General features: G+C 35.7%; 1 protein-coding gene across 8 annotated transcripts in view; it reads left to right on the forward strand.

Moving 5' to 3' along the window:
- Positions 1–22915, forward strand: part of FAT1 (FAT atypical cadherin 1) — a 107340-nt gene that overhangs the window by 19053 nt on the left and 65372 nt on the right. For all 8 annotated transcript variants that reach the window (XR_007631774.1, XM_050337885.1, XM_050337887.1 and 5 more), the window contains exon 3: positions 19069–19383. Coding sequence is in view for 7 of the 8 variants with exons in the window: in XM_050337885.1 (XP_050193842.1) it covers positions 19069–19383 (315 nt within the window). In the remaining variant the exon portion in view is untranslated. The remainder of the gene's footprint in view (positions 1–19068; positions 19384–22915) is intronic.

Below are 22915 nucleotides of genomic sequence, written 5' to 3' on the forward strand. Positions count from 1 at the left end.
TTTATAAATTTCCAAGTTGGAGTTAAATTCTTAAGCCTGTAAATGTTAATTTGGAAGGTTAATCGTTTAAGTGAGAGGTTGTATCAGTACTTCAGTTAGCAGTTGAGAGCTAAAACCTGATTCTAATGTATCCTGGAGATTTGAATGACCTTCTAGTCAGCAGACAGATTTTTTTTTTAACCAAAGGACTTATGCAGATTATTTTAGGATTCTGGAATTGACTAGTCAGTTGTCACACTGATAAACTGACATCTGGACCAGAATTTCAGGTCTAAATCCAGAATTTGAACACGAACTGTTAAACTCACTATTTCCTTGGGAAATAATACAAGGACTATTTGTTTGGATATTGTATAATTCAAGCTCTTGAAAAAATTGAAGTAATGCTTTCCAAGTTTGAGAGGCCTTTTTTGTGTGTATCAGGATAAAAGTGTATGTTGGGTTGGGGTTTTTTTGTGTGTGTTTTGAGAAATGTTGGAAACATACCTGTTCAAGAAATTTCAGTTTTCTATGCTAAGTAATAGTAAAAAATACAGCTGTTCTTATTCTGGAAACATGAAGCAGTTTAGGTCAGAGATGCAGAAATACTGTTCCCCTAGCTTTCTCTGTGAGAAGAGCTTAGTGAAAATAATACAGTATTTAAAAAAAAAAAAAAGGAGGGGAGGCTCAGGCTAAGATGACTTAGGTAGTTAAGTGCTCTGGAAAGATATTTTAATGCTGATATATGTTAAGTATTTTTTCTAGTGACGTATTTATTTTGTACTTTGCCTGGGCATTCCCTCCTTTCGGTTTTGAATTGAGAAAGGTGAGCAGCATGAGAACAACTTCACTAGACTGGGAGATAAGATCTACACATTTCAACTCTCCCACTGGCACTCCTGTGAATCCTTTGGGGAAAAGTCCTTATCAAGCTCCTACAGTGCCACCAGAAGAAAGGTTTTGTTGAGACAATAGATAGTAAAGCCACAGTACCATGTCCAACCAAACATAGTAACCTGTTTTTTAAAGCATTTATCCCATGTTTTTATGACTCCTCCTCCCAACCATAATTTTCCATGATAGTCAAGCACGCAATACACAGAGCACAGCTGAAATACTAGCTTAGTCTGCAAGATGGGAAAGACGACTGTATCTGTGTGGGAAATTTAAATTGAGGAGACATATTTGTGGTTGTTAATTACAGATATTAAAAAACTTGAGTAGACTGTTTGTAAAATAGGGTCTTATTTTCTGCTTTCTTGTTAAGGATACCCAGTGGATTTCCATGTGTTCAGTATGATGTTGAAAAGCAGAGTGAAGTTGACTGAGATGATAATCTGTATGGTTTGATTCTGGTTTTATGATGTTTTTCTTCAGTGGCATAAAGGCAAACTCATGCCATTGTGCAATAAAAAATTAGTTATGTTTAAAAAAAAAGTAACTGTGTCTAAATTGAGTAGTATCTTGAGTTCAAAAAAAACATTTGTGTAAAATTTCATGCAACTAAAATATATTTTCCACCAATTTGTTATGGTTTTAAAAATGAGGCATTTGGCACATGGGCTCACTTTTAGGAGACAGTAGAAATAATTGTAACAGCAGTTTACTAATAGTGACTTTTAATTTTCCTAGATCTCCTGTAGTGTTAGGAGAAGAGACACAATTTGTGTCTGTTTAAAGAAATGAAGGTAAGAGCCAGAAAGTCCTAAATTTGCTGCTATCCAGAGAAAGCAATCCAGAAAGTATTTTCCTAGGTGATAACTAACTTTTGTGTGTGTTATTTGGCTTGATTTTTGGTACCATAGGCTGGCTGCCTGATACCTGAATTTAGTCAAGTGCATGTGAGTACTTGAGTTCAGAACAGGTTACCTGGTTAACCTGGCGGGGACCATGGGGTCTTGACTGCAGTTTGCAACTTTGTACTACTGTACTGAGGGCATGATTATATTCAGTCTAAGGTCTGAAATTAACGGTGCCACTGTGTTAACCTGTGGTATGATGCTGTTACATTCATATTTCTTTTCAGGTGCATCAAACTAAGCCTGGCATTTAGAACTAATGTTGAATTTCAGTTTGGCAGAGGTTAAGGAGGCCTGGTTTTGGACCAAGGTCCTGAGCAGCCTGGAGCTAGGGAATTACTTTTCTTTCTTAGGCTAGAAGGAAACTATGTAATTTGCATTTGTGATGGTGGTAACTTCCAAAGTGCTATTAGTTTGTTAATGTAGCTTTTAGAATGTGTCTTTGGAAAAAAAGGTGAATTAGTTTTAGACAAACATATTCATCTTATGTTTTCTGTTGGCAGGGGGATCTTCCAAAGTAGTTTGAGAGTTTTCTTAGGTATCCTGCTGAGTAAAGCATCACCTTAGCTGCCAAATAGAGATCCCATACAAAAGCTGGGGCTCCTCCCCTCTGTTGCAGGCATGCTGAAAGTAAGGGATTGTTTTGTTGTGAAAGGTGTTGATTGGGTTACAACTTGGTTTGATGAAAACGGAGCTGCCTGGGGGCTGTGTCTCTGTAGGAAATGAACTGAGCTGAGCCACATGCGGTCTGAAAGATTACCTTATAAACAGCAATCAGTTCAGGCAACAGAATACATATTAAGGGCCTATTAACTTGCTTGGGTCTCTCTTTGACTTGAAAAGTACTTGTGAGCAGAGGAATAATAAAAGGGAAGGGTTGCCAAAAGCTATGGAAGGTGCATCTTGCTATATCACTGTTGGTACATCTGTTGAATTGGGGATTTATTTCCTACTAAGCATCTGCTGAGCTTTTGAAGTACATATTAAGGTCAAAGGAGGGGCGCTTGAAATGATTTTGTAATGTTTATTCTTTTCTTTGAAGATTTTAGACTTTATTCATACAGCATTTGGACATATTTAACAAAGGACAAACCTACATGAGTATTTGGCAAACTTCCACAATTTATTACATACAGTATTTGCAGCTTTAGAACTTGGATTTAAAAATACTTTGGGCTTTGCTGAAACTACGTTTTGCAGGTCCATTTTATAATCTCTGTATCATTCTTATTACATCTGTGACTTCATTATGCTGGACACCTGAACGTGACCAAAAATAAATTTTCAATTCATCACTCTCCATGTGGCTCAAGAAAAGAAATTCTCTAGCATTCCAGTGCCATCAGAGAGGAATTTTTGGGAAAAAAGAGCTGTCAGAAGAAGCTAACAACAGGACTGCAACAGATAATTTTTTTATTCAGAAATGAGGTTTCCCCGAATTTCTTGTGTTCTATCCATGCTTCTAATAGCTGCTTCTATGTAATTCTAAAGTATTTGTGAAAAAGGATAATCAATATCTTCATGGTTCTTATAAGTAGTTGCATAATTTTGATAGGGGTAAAGAGGAAACTGCTGAGCTAGTGGATATGAATCAACTTGGCCTACCAGTAGTGATGGTCGTTAATAGCTCTTTCAACTCAGAGTTCTGCATCTTTGCAGACTTTTCAGTTTGGTATCACTGATACCAGAACTGAATATCTGCCTATATGACGGGGCAGGTTACACAGAAAATTCAGTAATACCATTTCTTTGTTGCCTAATCTTCTACCTAGAGGATCCCCACTGACATGATTTGCTTCCAAAATCCACGTGTTTCTTAAATCAATCATTTTGGGTCTTTATACAAAAGGCAATTTTTTATTTTGCTGATGCAAAGAGCTTGAAATCACCTCTATGCACAAGAAAGTGATCCTGCATTTTGGTTTTGAAGTTGCTGATCATAGTGCGCTTATTCATATTTTGTACAGGATTTAAGGATTAAAAGATTATTAAAGTTTCAACATGCAAAAATTATAATTACAGAATAGCCTTCTGATTTTAGTGGTACTGGTAATGTACCTGAGCATTACAGAACTGCTTCAGTCATGTGGTTAAAAAATTAAGATATGTAACATAATGTGCTAAAATTGAATACAGAGGGAATGAATAATGTGATAAAAATGAATACAGACTTCTCATATGTGTTACCTGTAGTCCTTGTATTTATAAGGGAAAGAGAGTTTGGTAGTTCAACTTGAAAGACTTTCAGTGCAAAGAAGTTAATAATGGAATAATGGATTATGGACTTATGTATGTGATCTTTTATGTACCTCATCCCCTCCATTTCTACAAAGCTGTGAGAGTGACACACATAGCTCTTTCCTAGGGAAAACATCTTCATTCTATAGGGGTTTTATATTTATTTTTTTTTAATCCCTCTCCCCTTTGCCTGTAGATTTGCCATGACAGGGTATATCCTGTCTTTATGAAAATTAGAGATTACTGTCTAATGATAAGGGTTTAATCTGCAACGAATCAGACATGTGGAAACTTCTGTGTGTGGAATTTTCTGTTTGATCTGAGAGGAATGCCCTTGCTGTGCCCTTCCTGTAATGAAAGCAAGGTAGAGGGAATCAAAGTGATTCTAGATAAGATTGGAATGTGTGCATTGGTTATGCCTCTATTATATTTGCTGTTGCAATTCTGGTTGTATGTGTTATTTTATTATCCAAGAGATTAACAATGTAGTTCATCATCTTAAAAGATATCTCCTTCTTTCTGTGTTAGTTGAAAGTGCTGGTTTTTTATTGCTCAAATTCCTGAGTTAATTACTTAGGTTTGAACATGGAAAGTCTTGCTTACAAAAACAAGTACTGTCAGCAAAATATTGATTGTGCTGTGATAATACAACATCTTTTTGTTACTGTAAATAATTTTACAGTATTCACTGTATCTTCTGTCTAACTGAATTTTTTTGTGTACCATTGTGAGAAATGACTGAGAGTTTCTCTCCCTGTCTTTATTTCACAAACAGTTAATGATTAACAAATGTCCAGCTGCCTGTGCAAGGAATGTTAATTACTTTGGGAGGGGGGAAGGAAAGATGACTATGCCTTTGCATAAGAAGTCTGGTATGATAGTTCACTTTGAAGGTAGTTGAATATTACAGTACCAACTTTAGCAGATTAATCAGAAATAGAAACATGACCTGTACCTTTCTTTGATGTTTGGTTATGTGAATGTGCTTTTTACCTGTGCTCCTGGCTAGTACAGTAATATTTAGGTTGCCTGTGTTTGTCCAGAACATTTTAATGTAAAAAAAGATGCAAGAGGAGGTAGTAATTTGTTAATAAGTGTATATGAATATAGGCATAACATAACTCAGGAAAAAAAGTGATAAAGATCTAAGCAGTTCATAATCACAACTATTTCACGCCATTCCTGATCAGACTTCTGAATGGGGACTTGTCTTTAAAGTACAGAAGCCCACAGATCAGGAACTGTGCTTGTAAATAATTTAAAAAAAAAAAGAAAAAAAGAATCTTTTAATTAGCTTTTTCCTTGCTTAAAAATCGTCATACTGTATGGTGAAATTTTGCAGTAAAATTTTGGACTGACTTTAATCTTTCCAGATATAGATCATGTAGAGGAGGAAAGTGTGAGAAGGTTCAAAACTGTTAGTGGAATATGAGTTGTCAAGTTGTCATTGACTCAAGTGGCACATCAGTTTTGATGTGCATTGTTTAATAAGAAGGTAAGGGAGTGATGATTAGAGTGAGAGCAAGATTACTGGAGATTATGTAGATTAAATGTTTAAATGAATATTGATCCAGCATGTGATGACAGAAGGAAACAGAGTAAGAAATACATGCCATACCAAGTTTATAATTCAAAAGGTGATAAAAATCCTTTGGAAACTGAGTCATTCAGTCTAGTCAAACATAAGAATGTCCAGAATTTGAGAATATTTTGTTGACAACAGTAGTGCACAGATATGGAGATTTGAGAAGGTCACCTGGTGCAACTCCATCTAGTCATTGCAGCTTCTTTGAATTTCTTAAACAAGGGAAAAATCTTAAGTGGTTTGGGAGCAATTTGTATTTTGTGCCTAAATGGTGTACTACTTACCTACAATATAGTATTGTTCTTTCATTTACACTAAGTGTGCTAGTGTAGACAGAGTTCATCTACATTTATTATGCCTCTATAACAAAGGATTGTTGTATGAAGACTTATTCACATCACTCATTCTCCTTGGTATTGTTATGAAGGGTGCAGTTATCTTCAGGAAAAAATGTTTCTATGGAGAATAATTAAGAGCTTTTCTAAAGGAAATTCTATCAAAGAGACTCTATGGTCTGTTTGTCCAAATGCTTTCAGGTTCTACTAGTAAGCAATAAATATAAAGCGAATTAAATTTACAGATTTTTATATTTTTTAAACTGGTAACTTGCATTAATTTCTGCTACCTTTAGTATTTTTTTTTTCTTTTCTGGAGAGTGTTGATTAAAACTGTGCAGGCAGTTATCCATTATTTATGTGATAAAGACTGAACATATTTCCAACAAGCATCCAAGGCCCTTACAAATAAATATACTTGACATCTGGTAAGTCATTTCTAGTTTTCTAGTTACAAGTTTCCTTTTTGGATGTTGGATATGGATTCTTCAATGTGCATGAAAGAATTTGCTTAAAATGGAGGGTTTCTCATTTACTTGATACAATAATCATAACTAAAGAGAATGCACATAATTTTATAATACTAAAATTATTTGACTTCATGATTCCCCTATCTTTAAGTTTTTACTCAAAAATAGATAAGTTCAGAAATGTCTCTCTGTATGGCCTTGTGTTTAATTTGATTCATATGTAGAGGCAAATAAGGCTAATAAAAAAATTAATATAACAGCTACTGATCAGTGTAGAATCCCCTCTGGATATTTGAGTAGAAGTAAAGTGTGAATAAATAAATGAATACTTTGTAAGTTAATAAATCTTTGTCAGAACAAGGATGAAAATGTCTTTTGATGCCATTGGATCCCAGATGCTTTAATCTCGTGACTTTGTCGATTTGCTCATGTGCCCACAGGTATACCACTATCTCCTCTTTGTACACAGAAATCTGCTTGGGAGCAGCATTTCTGTTGACAGGAATTAAGTGTCACTGTGCATATAGCTACTTGGTGTAGTAACATGAACAGCAGTAATAGCTTGTTTCCACTATTCTTGAATATGCTACCTGCCTTTTGATAAGTATCAGTCTCTTTTCTTGCTCAGAGCTGGTCTGGAAACTGTTAACCAGCAGTTTCTGCAACTGAAAACAGTTTGGAGGCTGAGAGCTGGAAGCAAAATTGCAGCACCCCAAAGCACAGACAGGAGTAAATAACACACCTGTGCTAAATGATAATTTTTTGCATGTGGGTTAGTCGTGAGCCAGTGTTGCTGTGGAACACAGCTGTAACTGCTTCCTGCTGAAGGGTAGGACTGCTGTGCTGGGCTTGCTGGGCCTTCAGTGCCACTTTTGTGGAAGTAATTCAGGGTAGGCTGAAGTTATTCAAATTGCCACCGAAAACGGAATCTGAGAGACATGCTGTGTATGCAGGAGAAGATTCTTGGGATATTTGGAGCAATTTTCCTTATTTAAGATGGTCATTAAACTTTGAAATTTACAGACAAAACCTATGAACTCTAAAAAGTGTACTTGTTGCAGAACTGTCCAGCTTTTAATAGTTTGCAGAGGTCTAAACAGCTTGATCCTTCTGGATCAACAAACCAGTTTCTGAACAATTAAATGTGTTGCTCTTGTGCATAATTGGCTTCCCACGCGTCTCATTATTTTCCTTGTAGCCTCTTCTTCTGCCTAAGGGGTTCCTAGGTTAATCTGTCAACTCCAGTTAGTTTTGAAATTCCTGGGGCCATTTGCAGAGGAATTTCCCCTTCAGGGGCTCCCCATTTCCCAGTTAAATTGTTAGAGTGGTAATATTATCACATTCATTGTCAGCAGTTTCTTAGTATTAAGAAGACTGATAGCGAAGGGGTTTTGCAGGGTGAAGCCAGAGTTCTGAAGAGCATATATATGTTCATTTGTGTGTTTATGTAAGAAATGCTTATAAACTATACCAAAAACATAGAAATTGATCCTTTGCATTTCTTATGCAGAGGCAAGTACACATTCATTCTAAAAATTTGATTAAATACATTTTTCTTTGTCTTCGATGTTCATAAGTAAACAAACAGTAGACCTGTAGAAGCCTTCACTTGTTTCTGAATTACTTACAGTAGAAATTCTTCAGTAGAAATTCTCTGTTGGTCATGAAGGTGACTGAATAGCATAACAGTATTATCCCAAAGTATTTTGCTTACACGTGGTTTCTTTCTTATTTCGATTTTATAATACAGTGTAGTTGTGTTTCTTGGGACATAAAAACCTGTTGTGTCTTTACCTGAAGACAAAAAACTGTCCTGAAATAAAGGAAATGACTGACCAGAGCAGTGACTTGCATCAGATCCTGCAAACCTTGCTCACGTATCACAGTAAGAGAAGCTTTTGTGGGTACTGAGAGCCCACATGCTTGGCCTAGAACCTACTGGCAGTTCGTTGCATTTTCACTAATATTTTATAAACTTGCTTTAATGTTAATGTAGTAGTTCAGTCATGTTTTTTTCAGCAAGCTTTCTCTCAAATCACAAATGACTGCTCATGTTAACAGCAAAGCTTGCTTAACTTGTTCTCTCTTCAAAGAAATATAGATCATATGTGGTTGTATTACAATAATTTTTCCTATTGACATAGGAGTTAACATTTCATTTCTCTAATGTGTACTCATCAGGGGGTTTTTATGTCTCTCCATACTGAGCTTTAGCAACACGGTACTGTTCCTCTGTATAGCAATTACGTTGCCTGTCCGAAAGCTTGACATACAAGCAGCCTAGCTGACAAAAATAAGCTGGAGCTATTAAAATAACCATAAATGAGCCTGACAATGGGAGCTGTCTGCCATTGTCCCAAAAGATTTTTTGAACTGGAAGTAATCAGTTGAGTTCTAAGGTAACCCCATCAGGGATCTTCTAATTGGGAAAATTCCCCGTCTCAACCTCCCAGCTTCCTGAAAGGAAGTTAACAATGCTTGTGGACCTTTGCAGATTTATTGCCTGTAGCCTGGACTTTCTAGTACTGAATCATAATTTCTTGACATAATATTTTATGTAGACCATTTTAAGAACATATTTTCAGAACTTTATCATTTTATATATGGTCTAAATACTGTGTTTTCCATACACTTGACTTTTTTTTTGGTGGTTTTTGTTTGTTTGTTTTTTGTTGTTTTTGGTTTTTTTGGTTTTGTTTACAAATGTGCAGAAAGCCATGTGGTAGCAACTGAAAGTTGAAATGTTATTGCATCTAATTATTTATAACTCTTCCCACCCTCCCCCTCCATTTTTTATTCTACTTCACCCACTTAACTAAGACGTGAAGAACGTGTTTTCTCAGTTTTTTAAAATACAGTCTGTGTTTGGTGTAGAGCTTTAACTATGAATGTCTTTGCTTCTTTGTGCTATCTCTAGATACTTATTTAAGGCAGAGCTCTCTTAACTGTTGAATATTCAGTGTTTCTTCAAATCTCTCTGTACCTACCTGGTGTATAAGCTGCATGTAGCAGAGATCAATAGTGACCCTCTCTCCCTCCATTTGAACATAATTCAAATTACTGCCGAATGTTCATAGCACAGAAGTGATGTATGTCAAAAGTTTGGATTTGAACACATGCTGGGCTCTCTGGATGCCAAGTTTTTGTCCCCAACAAGTGTTTTACAGTGAATGCATTGATAACTTTCTGTGCATTTACAGAAGTGAGACAGGTTTGACTGGACACTGATAGGATCTGATTGTTTCACTAACTACTTGTGCTGTTGTTCCATTGGTGTCATATACAGAAATTGTTTAAATTGAGATAGAGTAGATTTTTAAATGGAGTTTGGGAGGAGTTTATATCATATTTACTTAGATATCGCTGCCAAACTGGATTTGGCTATATACTTCACTACATCCAGACAGTTCAGTGAAGTTAAATTTGACAAATAAAATACAGCATTATTTTATTATTATTGAGGTTTTACTTCGTTCAGTTTGGTTTTGTTTAGTTTAAATTTCAAATCTGTTTTGCTGATGATGGCTCCTATACTCTGTTAAGAGTTCTACATGCTCTAGAAATCGGGTATGATCTGCAGTGATGTTCTTTCCCTTCCCCCTTCCATAACTGGAAAGAGGGCAAGCAGTGATGGACTTGTCGTGTTTGAAAGTCTTGCAACTGCTACAGTTCCATCAACTTGCTGATATTGATAATGATTTTACTTGGAACTTTCTAAGCCTTGACTTGTTAGAAAAGGAGCAATTTGTCCTTGAAATAGCAACAAGAGTTGCTTTCTATTCAGCAGTCCCAGCTAACCATGATTTCTCAGCTGGTAGTATAAGACACAATTTGAAGTGTGTATACCTTTCTATTTCAAAGTGCTATAAATAAAATTTAATTAAATTTTCCAGAATCTGCCTTTATAGATGCTGACAAAGGACTTGTAATTCCAATATACTTTTGGTTTATTTTAAATCTTTCTTTTTTGTAGCTTTTCCTGAGTTAAATATTTCCTGAGCATTCTCTGAACCCAAAATTGTAAAGATTAGGCTTTTCATTACCTTTCTTATAAAGAAGAAATGTTATATATATATATATATATATATGTGTGCATTAAAAGCACTGTGGAGAAACTTACTGAATGTTAATTGTGTAAAAGCTGTAAAATATATGTGAGTAGCTGTAACTATTAGAAGGAACGTTTATATTGATGACATATGTTAGATGATATTACTGAAAGACTCTTGGGGTGCATGTGAAAATCTTGACTCTGTAGCCACAAATATAATTTGTTACTGACTCTTTCAAGGCTCGTTTGTATGGGGTGTGTTTTAGTTTACTTTTTTTTTTTTTTTTGGTTTTGTTTCTAATATTAAAGTACAGTTAACCAGGATGCATGTAAAAGGTAAAGCCACCAAATTATTTAAAAAATAAATCAGAATGTGTTAATTTAAGATTCAGATTAGGCAAAATAGAAGAATCACTGAGTAGTTAAATAGGAAAAATGAAACTATTTCAAACTAGATTGTGCATAACTGATTCATTCATGTTCCTCAGACATGTTTGCAAACAAGTCACCCGAATTCTTTGAGGTATGCAAAACACAATATCAATGGTTTGTTGCCAGGTTACAGTCTTTCTAGCTGTGCCTATTTAATGCTGCTGGAGAAGAGGAGAGAGAAAAGCAGTGAACACCTCTTGTTCATGTATGATTAAGTGACAAGCAATGGTTGCTAAAACTTTCTGCTCTCCTTCGAGGCTGCAAGCAAGGATTATTTATATTCTGAAACAGTATAGTTTAGTCTGTGAATCTTGAGATACAAGAAGTCTGATATGTGAGTAGCTTGCATTGTCAGTGATAAACTTTAAATTGGTATGCAGCTGAAGAGCAAATCATATTTCTCTGGGTGGCTCTTTCACTTTGTTCCATAGAGGCATAATCACATAATGCTTCCTGTTCAAAGTGCACATGTGATAAAAGTCAGGCTAGCAGTTTTACAGTTCAGTTTATTTGTTGAAAATATTACTTCTCTTAAAAAAGAGATTGTATATACTTTTTAAAAGTTCACACTGCCTGCCACACATCTTTAATATTTTAAGAGTTAAGAGTGCAGTGCCTCTTTTGGCATTCTGACATGTTTATAGAATGGACGAGCTGACATATCACTTCTGCAAAAGGAATCTCATTCCGTTCCTTCTTTAGGAGATTGTTTCAAGGAGTTCACAGGATGGAGATTCTGGTCTTTTCCGCTGATATTTTAAGTACTGAATAGTTCGTTGTCTCTGTGGCAGGACATACCTGGAATTTTCAGTGCTTAAGGATAGTTTGTTTGTGTAGAATTAAGTCTGGTGTGATATTGTGCTGTCTTCATTTTGGTTTTACTAAGTGGTTATTACCTGACTTATCAAATAATATTAAGTTTTTTTGACATTAGCATGGAATGCTACTTTAGAAGAATGGTAGGCTTAAGGCTTAGTTGTCCCTTACACGCTGGTGTTTGGTAGAGGCCTGAGTTACAGTAGCTCAGCAGCCTCAGGGGAAAAGTAATTTTTTTCTTCATAGTTCAATAGAGTTACATGTTTCAAAATCTTCAAGGGATAGAAATGGTATGTAGGGTTGTGTCTGTACTTGGCCACTGCTTCAAGACTATAGTGATAGCCAGAAGTTATCAGAAAGTTAAGAAGTTAACAGAAACACAGAAATATTTTCAGTTGCTGTAAAAGTGGAAAAAATCTGAGCTGTGACACTGGCCAAACTTAGTACTAGAATCACAGTTTTTTGCTAGTACTACAGATGGGTGTAGTACTTGTAAACAGTGCACTCCAGTCTCCTGTAGTCTGTTTTATGTTGTGAGTCTGGATGCCATAATTATTAATAAATTAACATTTTTTTTCAAGTTACATTGCTTTTCCTTAGCATTTCTGACAAGAATCATAAAGTGGAGAAAAAATGCCCCAAAACCTCATGTGGAACACACAGGAACACACTGTGTTGCACTTGCCAACTGTCCTGATTTGACTGTGCCTCTAGAAGTTACTCAGGGGGAAAAGGAGGACAAAAGAGTATGGATGTGTTCCTGTTTAAGGCCTCGGGAGACTGCTGAGAAGCAGACAAGCACTGCATCTTCTCCTGTGCCAGATGCTCTTTCCCGGTTTGTTGTTTTTTCTTTGGGTGGTGTTTTTGGTTTTTTTAATCCTGTCAGCTTCACTATAGCCTCTGTATTCATACAGCTCAGAAAAATACTTATCATGTTAGGGTGGGTAATAATCTAAGAAAAAAAAATCTAAGAAAAACAGAGCATGTAAGAAGAGATGAATAGGAACAAGAAGTCTGCCAAGGAAGTCCTCTGTGTTCATCTGTGTGTGATCTGGAGAGTGCTGAAGAACTGCACTGCCACTAACTTGCAGTAAGAGGAAAAGTATTGGTTAGAATAGATACTATTTTAAATAAGATGAGCAGAAATAAAAATGAAGTGGAAAATACCAGCTTTGTAAATAGTCTTTGTTATTCTGGCCTATTCTGACTGTCCAAGTGTGGAGATTTTAGTAACAACCTGAATACTGTCTGTTCTGCCTTGTTTAACATTAGAAACCAAAGTATGACAGTATTATATTAAATGAGAATTTACTTTAAAAAGAAAACAACCAAACCTCTAATCAACAAGGCTGATGTGATTCTTTGTTTTAACAACAACTAAGCCAAGTTTCACAAAATGTAAAGCAGAAATTTGGCTGGAAGAACTGTAAACTTCTGGGAGCTTGTGGGTTCTTAGGCCCTTGTTCACATAAAAAGATAATTTCATAAATATTAAGAACTTTCTGGAAAATACATACTACTCATCTAGAGGTAGCAGAGATTCTACTGGTAAACTGCAATATGTGCTGAGCATTTTCCCCAATTTTATCTTTAATTCAAAAGGTTGTGGAGGCCTCAGTGATAGTTTTCCCTGCAGAGACTTAACTGTTTGTTTAGAATTCAGGACAAAGTTGCAGTCTGGGTTGGTGTGTTGGCAGACTTGTGCCATTGAGGGACAGCGGGCCTCTGTGTTTATAGCAGGCTTAATCTGCTGGCTTTTAGAACTTTGATTTGAATTGGTTGTTCATTGAAGGTCATATTTGATCAAAACTTTTGTTCATGAAATTCTTAAAATGCTGCCTTTCCCTCTCCCCCAGCTGCTTTTAAAGCAGCTGAAGAAGCTTTTTGATTTGCCCAGCTTATTAGAAGTTAGATTAATTGACTTTGTAATCAGATTTCAAGCATCATGTTCCAGACCAGGGATTTCTTTTAGTTTGTTTCAAATGTCACTCTCAGGGCAAATTCTGCTAAAGTGCATTTTCATGCTTTGCTGAGAAATGATTGCTGATTTTGATTTCCATTACAGAATCATTAATATTGTTAATTAGAGTTCTCATGGATAAGCACACTTAAGGAGGATCATCCCTGGGAATTGGGAGTATTATAGTTTGAGCATTTGTTAATTAGATAGAATTGGCATATGTAAGACTGTCAGATTTGAGGTGGATTTTTGTGTTTTATTTCAGTTTTTAAGAGTGATTATGGTTGTAGTTACTTGGGTTGTCAATTTAAATTGGAAGAATTGTTGGTTCTTGTTGACAGTGGGGTTAAAGTTTTGATTTTTTCCTCATATGCTGTATTAAAAAAAAATTCTGTTCCTCCACATTAAGTTCTGTCCAAATTCTATTCTATAGTATTCACTTAGAAATTTTACCTTCTTTTAATGAGATTGGTAGAAAAGTCCTATTGCATCAAGAGGAAACAATACATAGTCTAAAATTGCAGACATGAATATTATGAAATCAACTCTGATGACCCCTTGCTGATAACTCAGAAACATTGCAACTTTTGCACTCCTCTCTGGTGGTTAGCGACCGAATTTGAATTTCTTTTTATCCTGACTACCTGAAAGGCTTCAAGATTGCATATCCAGTCAAGTGAAAAATGTTTTTGAAATCCTCACTTCACTGTATTTTTTGAACAATAATGTTTACAAGTTTTTGGGATTACCATACCTGCTAAAGATTCTTTAGTATAAGATTTCTCTACTTGTCTTGCTACATAAAAAGCAAATGGATTGTAAAAGTTAAAATTACCAAATTACTTCAGTGTTAGGGCATGGATGGGAAATTTGATGATTAAAGATTTTCTGTGAATGGGAGAAGAATTGGAGCAGAGATTGAGCTTTTACAGCATTGAGGATATAATAGAGGCATTTAAGTTATATGCCCTGAATGTGCTTTGCACTACTGGGAGAAAAAAAGAAAATGTTTTCTAGGAGTCAAAATATGTTGTTGAAACTGATGATATGGATCAACATTTTAATGGATCTAGGTGACTGCAAGATTAAAACAAATTAACTCTTTCTTAAAACTGTTCTGTTATTTCTCTTCGAATTTATAAACTCCAGGAGTGCTGAGTGCTGGCTTTCAGACAGCATAAAGTCTTGCGCTACCCATATGTGTAAAATAGACCATTATAGTCAGCATTTGCAAAAGCAGAAAACTGACATACCAACCAATGACTGGTTCTAGACCTGTGATTTGTCAGGAGAATGATCATTATCTCTGTCTAAAAAAAAAGAGGTAATCAGTTACATTCTGAGATTATGTTGTTTAGAAGCTATAGTAGACAACTGAAGTTTACGTGCGTTTGTATTCATTACTGTTGCATAGAAATTAAAGATGAAGTTATTATTGTTCTTGTAAGCAAAATCAGGAAAAATTTAGTGTTAAACTTGCAGAAGCAGGAGCAATTTCAGCTAGGGTAATGACAGTAGGATGATGTTTTGTAATTACTGATGTAAGGTCTGATTGTATGGTAGCACTAAAGGGGGCAGTACTCCTAAGTACTCCATACAGTTATGTGCGTTTAGTTTTGATTGTGCGTTGTAACATAAATGCTGACGTAGAACCAGAAGAAATTCGAGTTTTGGTAGTCAGAGCTTCCCCCCACACCTAGATGCATGTATGGGATTGTTATCTATTCCATTTTATTGCTGGGTGGAAACAACAGGAAGAAAGTTGAGTCATATTAATAGACCATCCATGACTTCCCTCACTGTTCCTGCAGCTTTGAGTGATGAAGGAGAACTAGGTGTGGTGGCCTTTCCTCCACCCCCCTCAGTGTGTGAGGGGTGAAGGCAAATTTTTTGCTCCCTATCTTTGTGTTCCCTTTTGCATAGCTTTTATAATGCAGGAACGCTATTTTGAGATTTCATTTTTGATATTTTCTAAGTAATCCACTTACCTGTGATGCCCATCTCTAATAATCATAGAATTGTAGAATGGTTTGGGTTGTAAGGAACCTTAATGATCATCTACTTCCACACCCCACCCATGGGCAGGGGCACCTTCTGCTACACCAGGTTGCTCAAAGACCCATCCAAGCTGGACTTGAACACTGCCAGGGATGGGCCATCCACAAATACAAGTTTTCAAACTTGCATACACATACCTGTCTACTTCCATCTGTTTTAAACTGCTTTTTAAGTACCCTTTATACCTCTAAAAAAAGTTAATTCAAGAACTAATCTGTTGATTAATGTTAAACAGTTTCTTAGGTAAACATTTTTGCATAGCTGACTGATCATAAAATTGTTTTCCTGGATGCTTTCTATTTCAGTTTGGAATTATAAAGAGCATATAGAGTTAAAATGTTCATCTACCAGTTCAGGACCTGTTGGATGAGAGATGTGAGAAAAATGGAAAAATAATGAGATTTCATATTACTTTGACTAATACAGGCTAAAGTGTGAGTGACCCTGTAGAAAATCAGAGACATTCTGAAAAACAGAGCTGCCCTATTGGATAAAGATTTCTGTTACATAATTTTTTCAGTGTTCAGATGATCAGATCATTCATTGGTCCATTAGATTATTTCATTGAACATTACTGCAAAGCCAGTGTAATATATACAGAAATAACGTTATAATGCAGATCTAATTTAAAATTAAAAAGTAACCAAAAGATAAAGTTGCCCATGTGTGCTGTATCATCCTGTTAGTCACTATCCCTATAGTCTTTCCACATATTTCTTTTTGAGATAGTGTTATTTTTGGTATGGTACTTTTTTCCCTTCATCCCTTTTGAAGTATGTGACTTAAAAGAATGAATGCTTGAGAACTGATACTCTACAAAAGCAAAATAGGTTCAGACTTCTTTTTCCTTGAGGTAGGCTTTGATAACTAAGGAAGTAGAATTTGTAAATGTTTGGTGAGCAGATTGCAGGAGGAGAGCTTCATTTCCACAAGAGTCTCTTTTTATCTTTCTTTAAAATCAGTCAAGGCTATCTTAAAATTAATCTGCCACTTCTGATGCAGCTACTGTTAAGAAAGCAGGACGTGTAAAATGAAAACAGTTGCTCTGTTCAGCACATAAGCCTGCCCACTCTCTTCTGCACGAATCACAGGCAATAGAGCAGCATTGCTGACAGCCTTTGCTGGAAGTCTTGTGTTTGGTAGGACATGAAGGTTTTACAGAATTTTCCAAGGCATACATGGAGTCCAACCAGACTTAAGATGAAGTACTTGTATGCCACATCCAGCATTTAGGTTTAGAAGTTAGACCACAGTAAGTAACAAATTTATTTACTCTTAAGCAAGTCTCCTGGCTGAACTAGAAAGGTGCAAGAGGTGTAATGTGAGTTACAAAAGGAGAATCCAGGTAACTGGGTGCTCAAGGCTGTGTGTCCATTTTTAAGGGCAAATTTATGCAGAAACTGTGCAGGTAGCCACAGCACAAATTCAGTGACTACTGGATAGGATTTTTTGTTTGTTTGTTTTAATAGTAAAACTACCATCAAACAAAATATAAATACTGAGGCAGAGAGATTGGAAATGTAAAATATCAATATTAACTAACACCATAGCTTAGTTGCTGATGATGTTGCTCTGCAAAAAATAAAAATGGAAATTACAAAGCTGCTAGTTGGCTTTCAGGAAAACTTTTATAGGCTGCATGTAATGCATGTGTATTTTGAAAATGCATTGCCCCTCCTTTTTATTCCAGTTCTGTAGCCTTTGACACTATATTAAACCAATTTCCACACTGACATCTGGTGGTAGTTCTGTAATGCTGTGTTGCTTGAAATGCTATAAATGAGTATTTTGCAGGTCTAAGCATTGGATTCTATTCCCTCCAGCACTTCTGAAGTGATCTTATTGACATATTAAAATTTAAAACTATCCTTATCAGACCTTTATGCACCTTCCCACAAGGCACACAAGTAATGAGTAAATGAGTAATTGCTTAATATTTTACTCAGCCAGTGTAATGCATTAAAAAAACACATCTGTATTGTGTGAAAAACACAATACTTAAAGTTAATTCCTTTCCTGAAGAACTCCTGTGGAAACACAGTGGCATAGTTTTGTTGAGATCCTATTTTACTTATGGGGAGTATACATATAAATATAGATAGGTATCTGTGTGAAGTAAATGAGCTCAGAAGAAGTGCCACATCATGCATAGTCACTTTATATGGCTTTATCCAGAGTCCAGAACTTGCTGTCATGGTGATAGTTTGACTCATCTTGGCTACAATCCCGATTAGGCCCGTGCGTCAGTACAACAAACAGTAAGAGCCATGACAAAGCCCTTCAAAATTTCCACTGAAGTGGTTGCGAGGGCTTGCTCTGTTCCTCATCCTGGCATGTATTAGGTTGATTTTAAGTTCTGTTGAAAAAAATATCTCAAACCAAGACAACCTGTAGGAGAGACCGGATCAGAGTTTTTTGTGCCGTGGCTCAATGAATCCATTTAATATTCTTCCCCACATTATAGCCACTACACCACGTTATGTACCTTTTTGACATGTGCGTGTTACAGCTGTACCTGTAGAGTAAGCTGCTCATAAAAATAAAGTTGTATTTCCTCACAGTAGATAAATTTTTTAGTGAGTTCTGGCTTAGACAGTCTCCTGTAAGCTCAGCAGACAGATTTTTTATTAGGTTTGTGAATTGTGTACCTGGTCCTTAATTTGTAATTTTATTGTGTAAGATTGAGCAGATTTTTGCTCTTTTTTGCTGCTTTCCATTGCCAAAGTAATGGCAGCCATTGTTAGTCCTAATGCTACAAAGGTTAATTTTTATTTTCTTTTTGGTGAAATTTTAGTGAACGTAAATCAGCACATTAAGAAAGTTCAGTCGAATAATTCATGTGAACACATACATAAGAATTTTTCACATTTAACTATTTGCTCATTAATATGTATAATGATAAACAGTTCAAGAACTTGGCATCTAAATCAGGTAGTTTATTTTAATATAAAATTTTCTATAATCACTGATGAGTAAAGAAGGTCATTCAGGTCCCAAAAGATTGTGAATTACACATTAAATTTAATCTTTTAGGCAAAATAACTTTTATGAATAGTGTTAATTAGTCTGATAAATTTCAAAGGATTTTGGAAAGGAAATCAAGTAATTTATTGACTTAATATGTAATGCATAGTTGCTGAGAATTGTTATTTTATTTTAGCTTTGGGTTAGCTTTTATATGTTTGTCTGTGAATATTAACACAGACTGTAGAATCAACGGTGATTATTTTGAACTTTTATTCATTTTTATATATTCATTTATTTAAACTTGTTGCTTACTCTATTTGTATACATTTCTGCATATTTATTGGGCATTTTCTACTTCTCTTTCTTCCTATTAAACAGGTATTATTGAGACTGCAGATCGCCTGGATCGTGAGACTACTTCACATTACTGGTTAACTGTTTATGCAACAGACCAAGGCGTTGTGCCTTTATCATCTTTCATCGAAATCTACATAGAAGTTGGAGATGTTAATGATAATGCTCCTCAGACCACAGAGCCAGTTTATTACCCAGAGGTCATGGAAAACTCCCCTAAAGATGTATCTGTTATTCAGATTGAGGCATTTGATCCAGATTCTAGCTCAAGTGAAAAATTAACCTACAAGATTACAAGTGGAAATCCACAGGGATTCTTCTCAATAAACCCCAAAACTGGTAAGTACAATACAGTGTTTTATTTTATGTATTAATAAATTGGTATATTTCTATAAGTACATAAATCAGATAAAATTAAGGTCTTTGGTTTTACGTTGTAAACAAACTTTCACAATAGTTAGAGTTACCCTGGTTCCTTGGGCTGTGCCAATATTAGTAAGCTATACAAACATGTAGAAGAGGATTTGAGAGTGAAGCACTTGGTTCAAAGTACTTGACAACAACATCATGCATGTTTTGGGAAGGCTTAGTTCTGAGTAGCTCCACTCTGGACTAGTCAACGTCCATTTACTTTTGTAGTGCAGTAAATATACAGGAAAAATACATATTTTAACTGAGTTTCATCCAAATTGATTTTAGCAGTCTCAATCTTCAAAGCTTCATGCAGAGCTTTTGTGTCAACTTTTTTATTTTTTTTTTTTTTTTTAATGTGTGGGGAAATAGTCTTAGTCTACACAAAATAAGCCATTTATTAGCATCAAACTCACTTGTCCCACAGTCAAAAGAGATTTTCTTCTCATGTAACTGTTGCTGGTGTAAGAAAAACAAAATCTGGAGGATAATTTTCAGACGTGGTTGTTATGTAATGAAAAGAAAGAGTGGTTCAGTGGTTGTTTGGAAAGCTTCAGAAAAAAACCCACCAAGGTTTTAACAGGAAAGTACAAATACAAGAACCAAATAACCTTTTAGTACTTGAATTGTGGATACTGAAATGTGTGTAGGGGAGAGATACAGGAAACAAATAATCAGTCTTAACTGAAGCTACACAGCAATTTCGAAAACATTGTAAAGGTTGCCTACCATACCTTGCTTCTGAATGAGTGTAGGAAAAGTAATACGTATACTGGATGGTTTTCCCACAGATCTTTTTTAACAGGAAGGAAGAGCTTGGTTTTATTTGAATAATATTTTACTGGTTTGGGCACCGCTTAGTTTTTTGTTTGCTGTGTTTAGGTATTATTTCACAGAAAAAATTAGGAGAGATGCTTCTGATTCACTCAGCCAGATTTTTTTTCTCACAATTCAGAGATTTTCAGATTAGAAGTGCTGTAAAGGTGTAGAGAATGACTTTGATCTGTAACAAACTCAGTAAGTACAAGGGAACAATAGAAGCCTTATCAATTTAACTCTTGCTCATTCATGGAGGGAATGAGGGCGATTCAAAGGAGCAAAAATAGAGTGAGAAGTATGTTTTGAAGGCTGGGTTGGCACTATGGCCTTCATTCTGTTTTGTAGGTATTTCAACTCAGGGTATGAAAGACATATGTGCTCTATCAGCTGTAATTGCTGTGTCAGCAAAGTTCTGAGGGCAAACACAGGTATGTTATTTGGGTTGGGTTATTTCTGACAATAACTTCTTTGTCAGCATGTGCTGCATCTGCTTATGAAGGCACTGCCAAGAGAGACTTAAGAAATGGCTATAGCAAGAGAAGATCTTTAGCATAGTTAAAACCTGAATCTAAATACTAAATTTACAGAGTGTTGGTTTTATAAAAAAGGAAACCTGAGAAGTAAAACAATAAAAATTCAACTGCAGTCTAAACTGTGTGCTTTATTTTTTATTTGTTTTTCTCTGTGTCTGTTTTCTCTCATTTTACATGGTGTAAAAGGAAAAAAAACACCTTCTTTTCTATCTACTTCCTCACCATTTCTGATTTTGAAAAGATTTTGGAAAGGTTTTTTTTGCTTGCTACTTTGATCTTTCTTGTTGTCTTCATTGCTAATACTGATAAAAATAGGAATAAAATTACCTGAGAGTTGCCTGGAAAAAACTAAGTGACTACAGTATTAAAATTGCAAGTCAACATAAACACTACCTACACTCATTTACTCTTTATTGTATATAACTGGTCAACTATTTTTGGTTGCTCTGTCCTTAATTTTCCTGTAGCTCGTTTTATCTTCCTCTTTTTTTTCGGTTCTTTCCTGTCCCTTTCTGCTTTCTGTATCATTATGCAGCATTTTCCAAGACATGCTTTGCAGAAAAGCACTTGTGTGGCCTCTCTTGCTGAAGTTTTGAGATAAAGAAACATCTTTATTCCTATTTAATGGATGGAAGAATTAGGGCAGTGGGAGATTGTGACTTGTCTTCAGACAGTTTGTAGTTTTCCATGTCAGTAGCTTACTGCCAATCTCATTTATGTCAGAAAGGGACCTTGAGGGAGCCCAACACGCTAGAAGGGGAAGTGAAAAGGAACACTTAATAAAAAAGTAATAAAGATTTTCTGTCAAGAGTTTCTTACCTACCTTTATTGTAGCATGCATACCGTAGAAGTGAGCAGTCCTTCTCAGCTCAGTGTTAAAGACAAAAAAGGACAACTGAAAATAATGAAGTAATTATATTTCAGGACACAAGCACTGAGAAGAAAAGAATCTTCCTGTGATTTACATTCAGACGTAGAACTTTTTTTCACCCCCTAATACAATTAAAGTCACAGGGGCAGGTATTCACTATCATGTGCCTTCATATCAACCTTCATTGACACCCTTCATTGGTGTCTACTGCTTTTACATGCTAGATAGACATATTAAACGTAGGCAGAAGGGGAAGAGAAGATATGGGCAGAGCAGAGTAGGGAATCCTCTTTGAGTGGTTTGTGTTGTGTTCCCAGAGTGCACTCAAGTAAGTTCAACAGATATTAAATAGCTAACTCAAGTATATTGTCTTCCCATTAAATAGTAGCCATGATTTCGTGCAGTGGGGTGGGCTGCACTATTTTTGCTGTATATGCAGGTTTGCAGCTGTCAGTCTGCAGTGGGCACTAACATAGGGGTCAAGATGAGTTTTGACTGAAGTTACCAGGTTTGTAACTTCTGAGTCTCCCTTCTGTCAACTGAAAATAAAATACATTTAACCTGAATAGGTCTTATTTGGAGTGAAAGTGCTTTCACTAGGATTGACATGTTAAGGAGTGGAAAAAACACTTTAAATGACACTAGTTATTACTCTAGTTATAACACAATGTATTTTATCTCCCTTGATCAATTAAAATAGGGCTCAGCTGAAGAGTACATTTGAATTGGAGAGATCAAATTCTGTCTTGTTTGCATATGTTATGGTATGTTACCATTGTTGGACCTTGTGAGGTTATCACACTGTGAAGTGTTTGTCAAAGGAAGAGAAACCTTCACAGGGCCCCAGATTTCCCTTCTAACCCCGGGGGAAGTAGGGCTGGAATATGAATCAAGGCTTTCACTGTATGCCACTGTAGCATTGAACCTGGCAGTAAGAGTTAAAAGCATGCGTTGCTGTGCATCCCCAAAGGCAAATTGCCACTGAAATGGCATCTGAGTCAAGTAAAAGGTAGTGTTAAAATATGTGGTGAATGTTAAAAGTATGTTTTAGATGGTAATGTGTTATTGTCTCTTCTCCATCTCAAGGATCCATCGTTTTCTTTCTCTTTATAAAATTTAAAGCAATGGTGTTGTGGTCCATACCTGGAACCTACTCACAGTAGTAATACAGATTATAAATAGCAACAACTTACATGTAACGTGTGTCAAGTGAAACACTGCATTCTGTTCTCCTGAA

Source organism: Myiozetetes cayanensis, unplaced genomic scaffold (assembly GCF_022539395.1).
Source record: "Myiozetetes cayanensis isolate MyiCay16 unplaced genomic scaffold, myiCay2020 scf7, whole genome shotgun sequence".
In the NCBI taxonomy this organism is placed as follows: domain Eukaryota; kingdom Metazoa; phylum Chordata; class Aves; order Passeriformes; family Tyrannidae; genus Myiozetetes; species Myiozetetes cayanensis.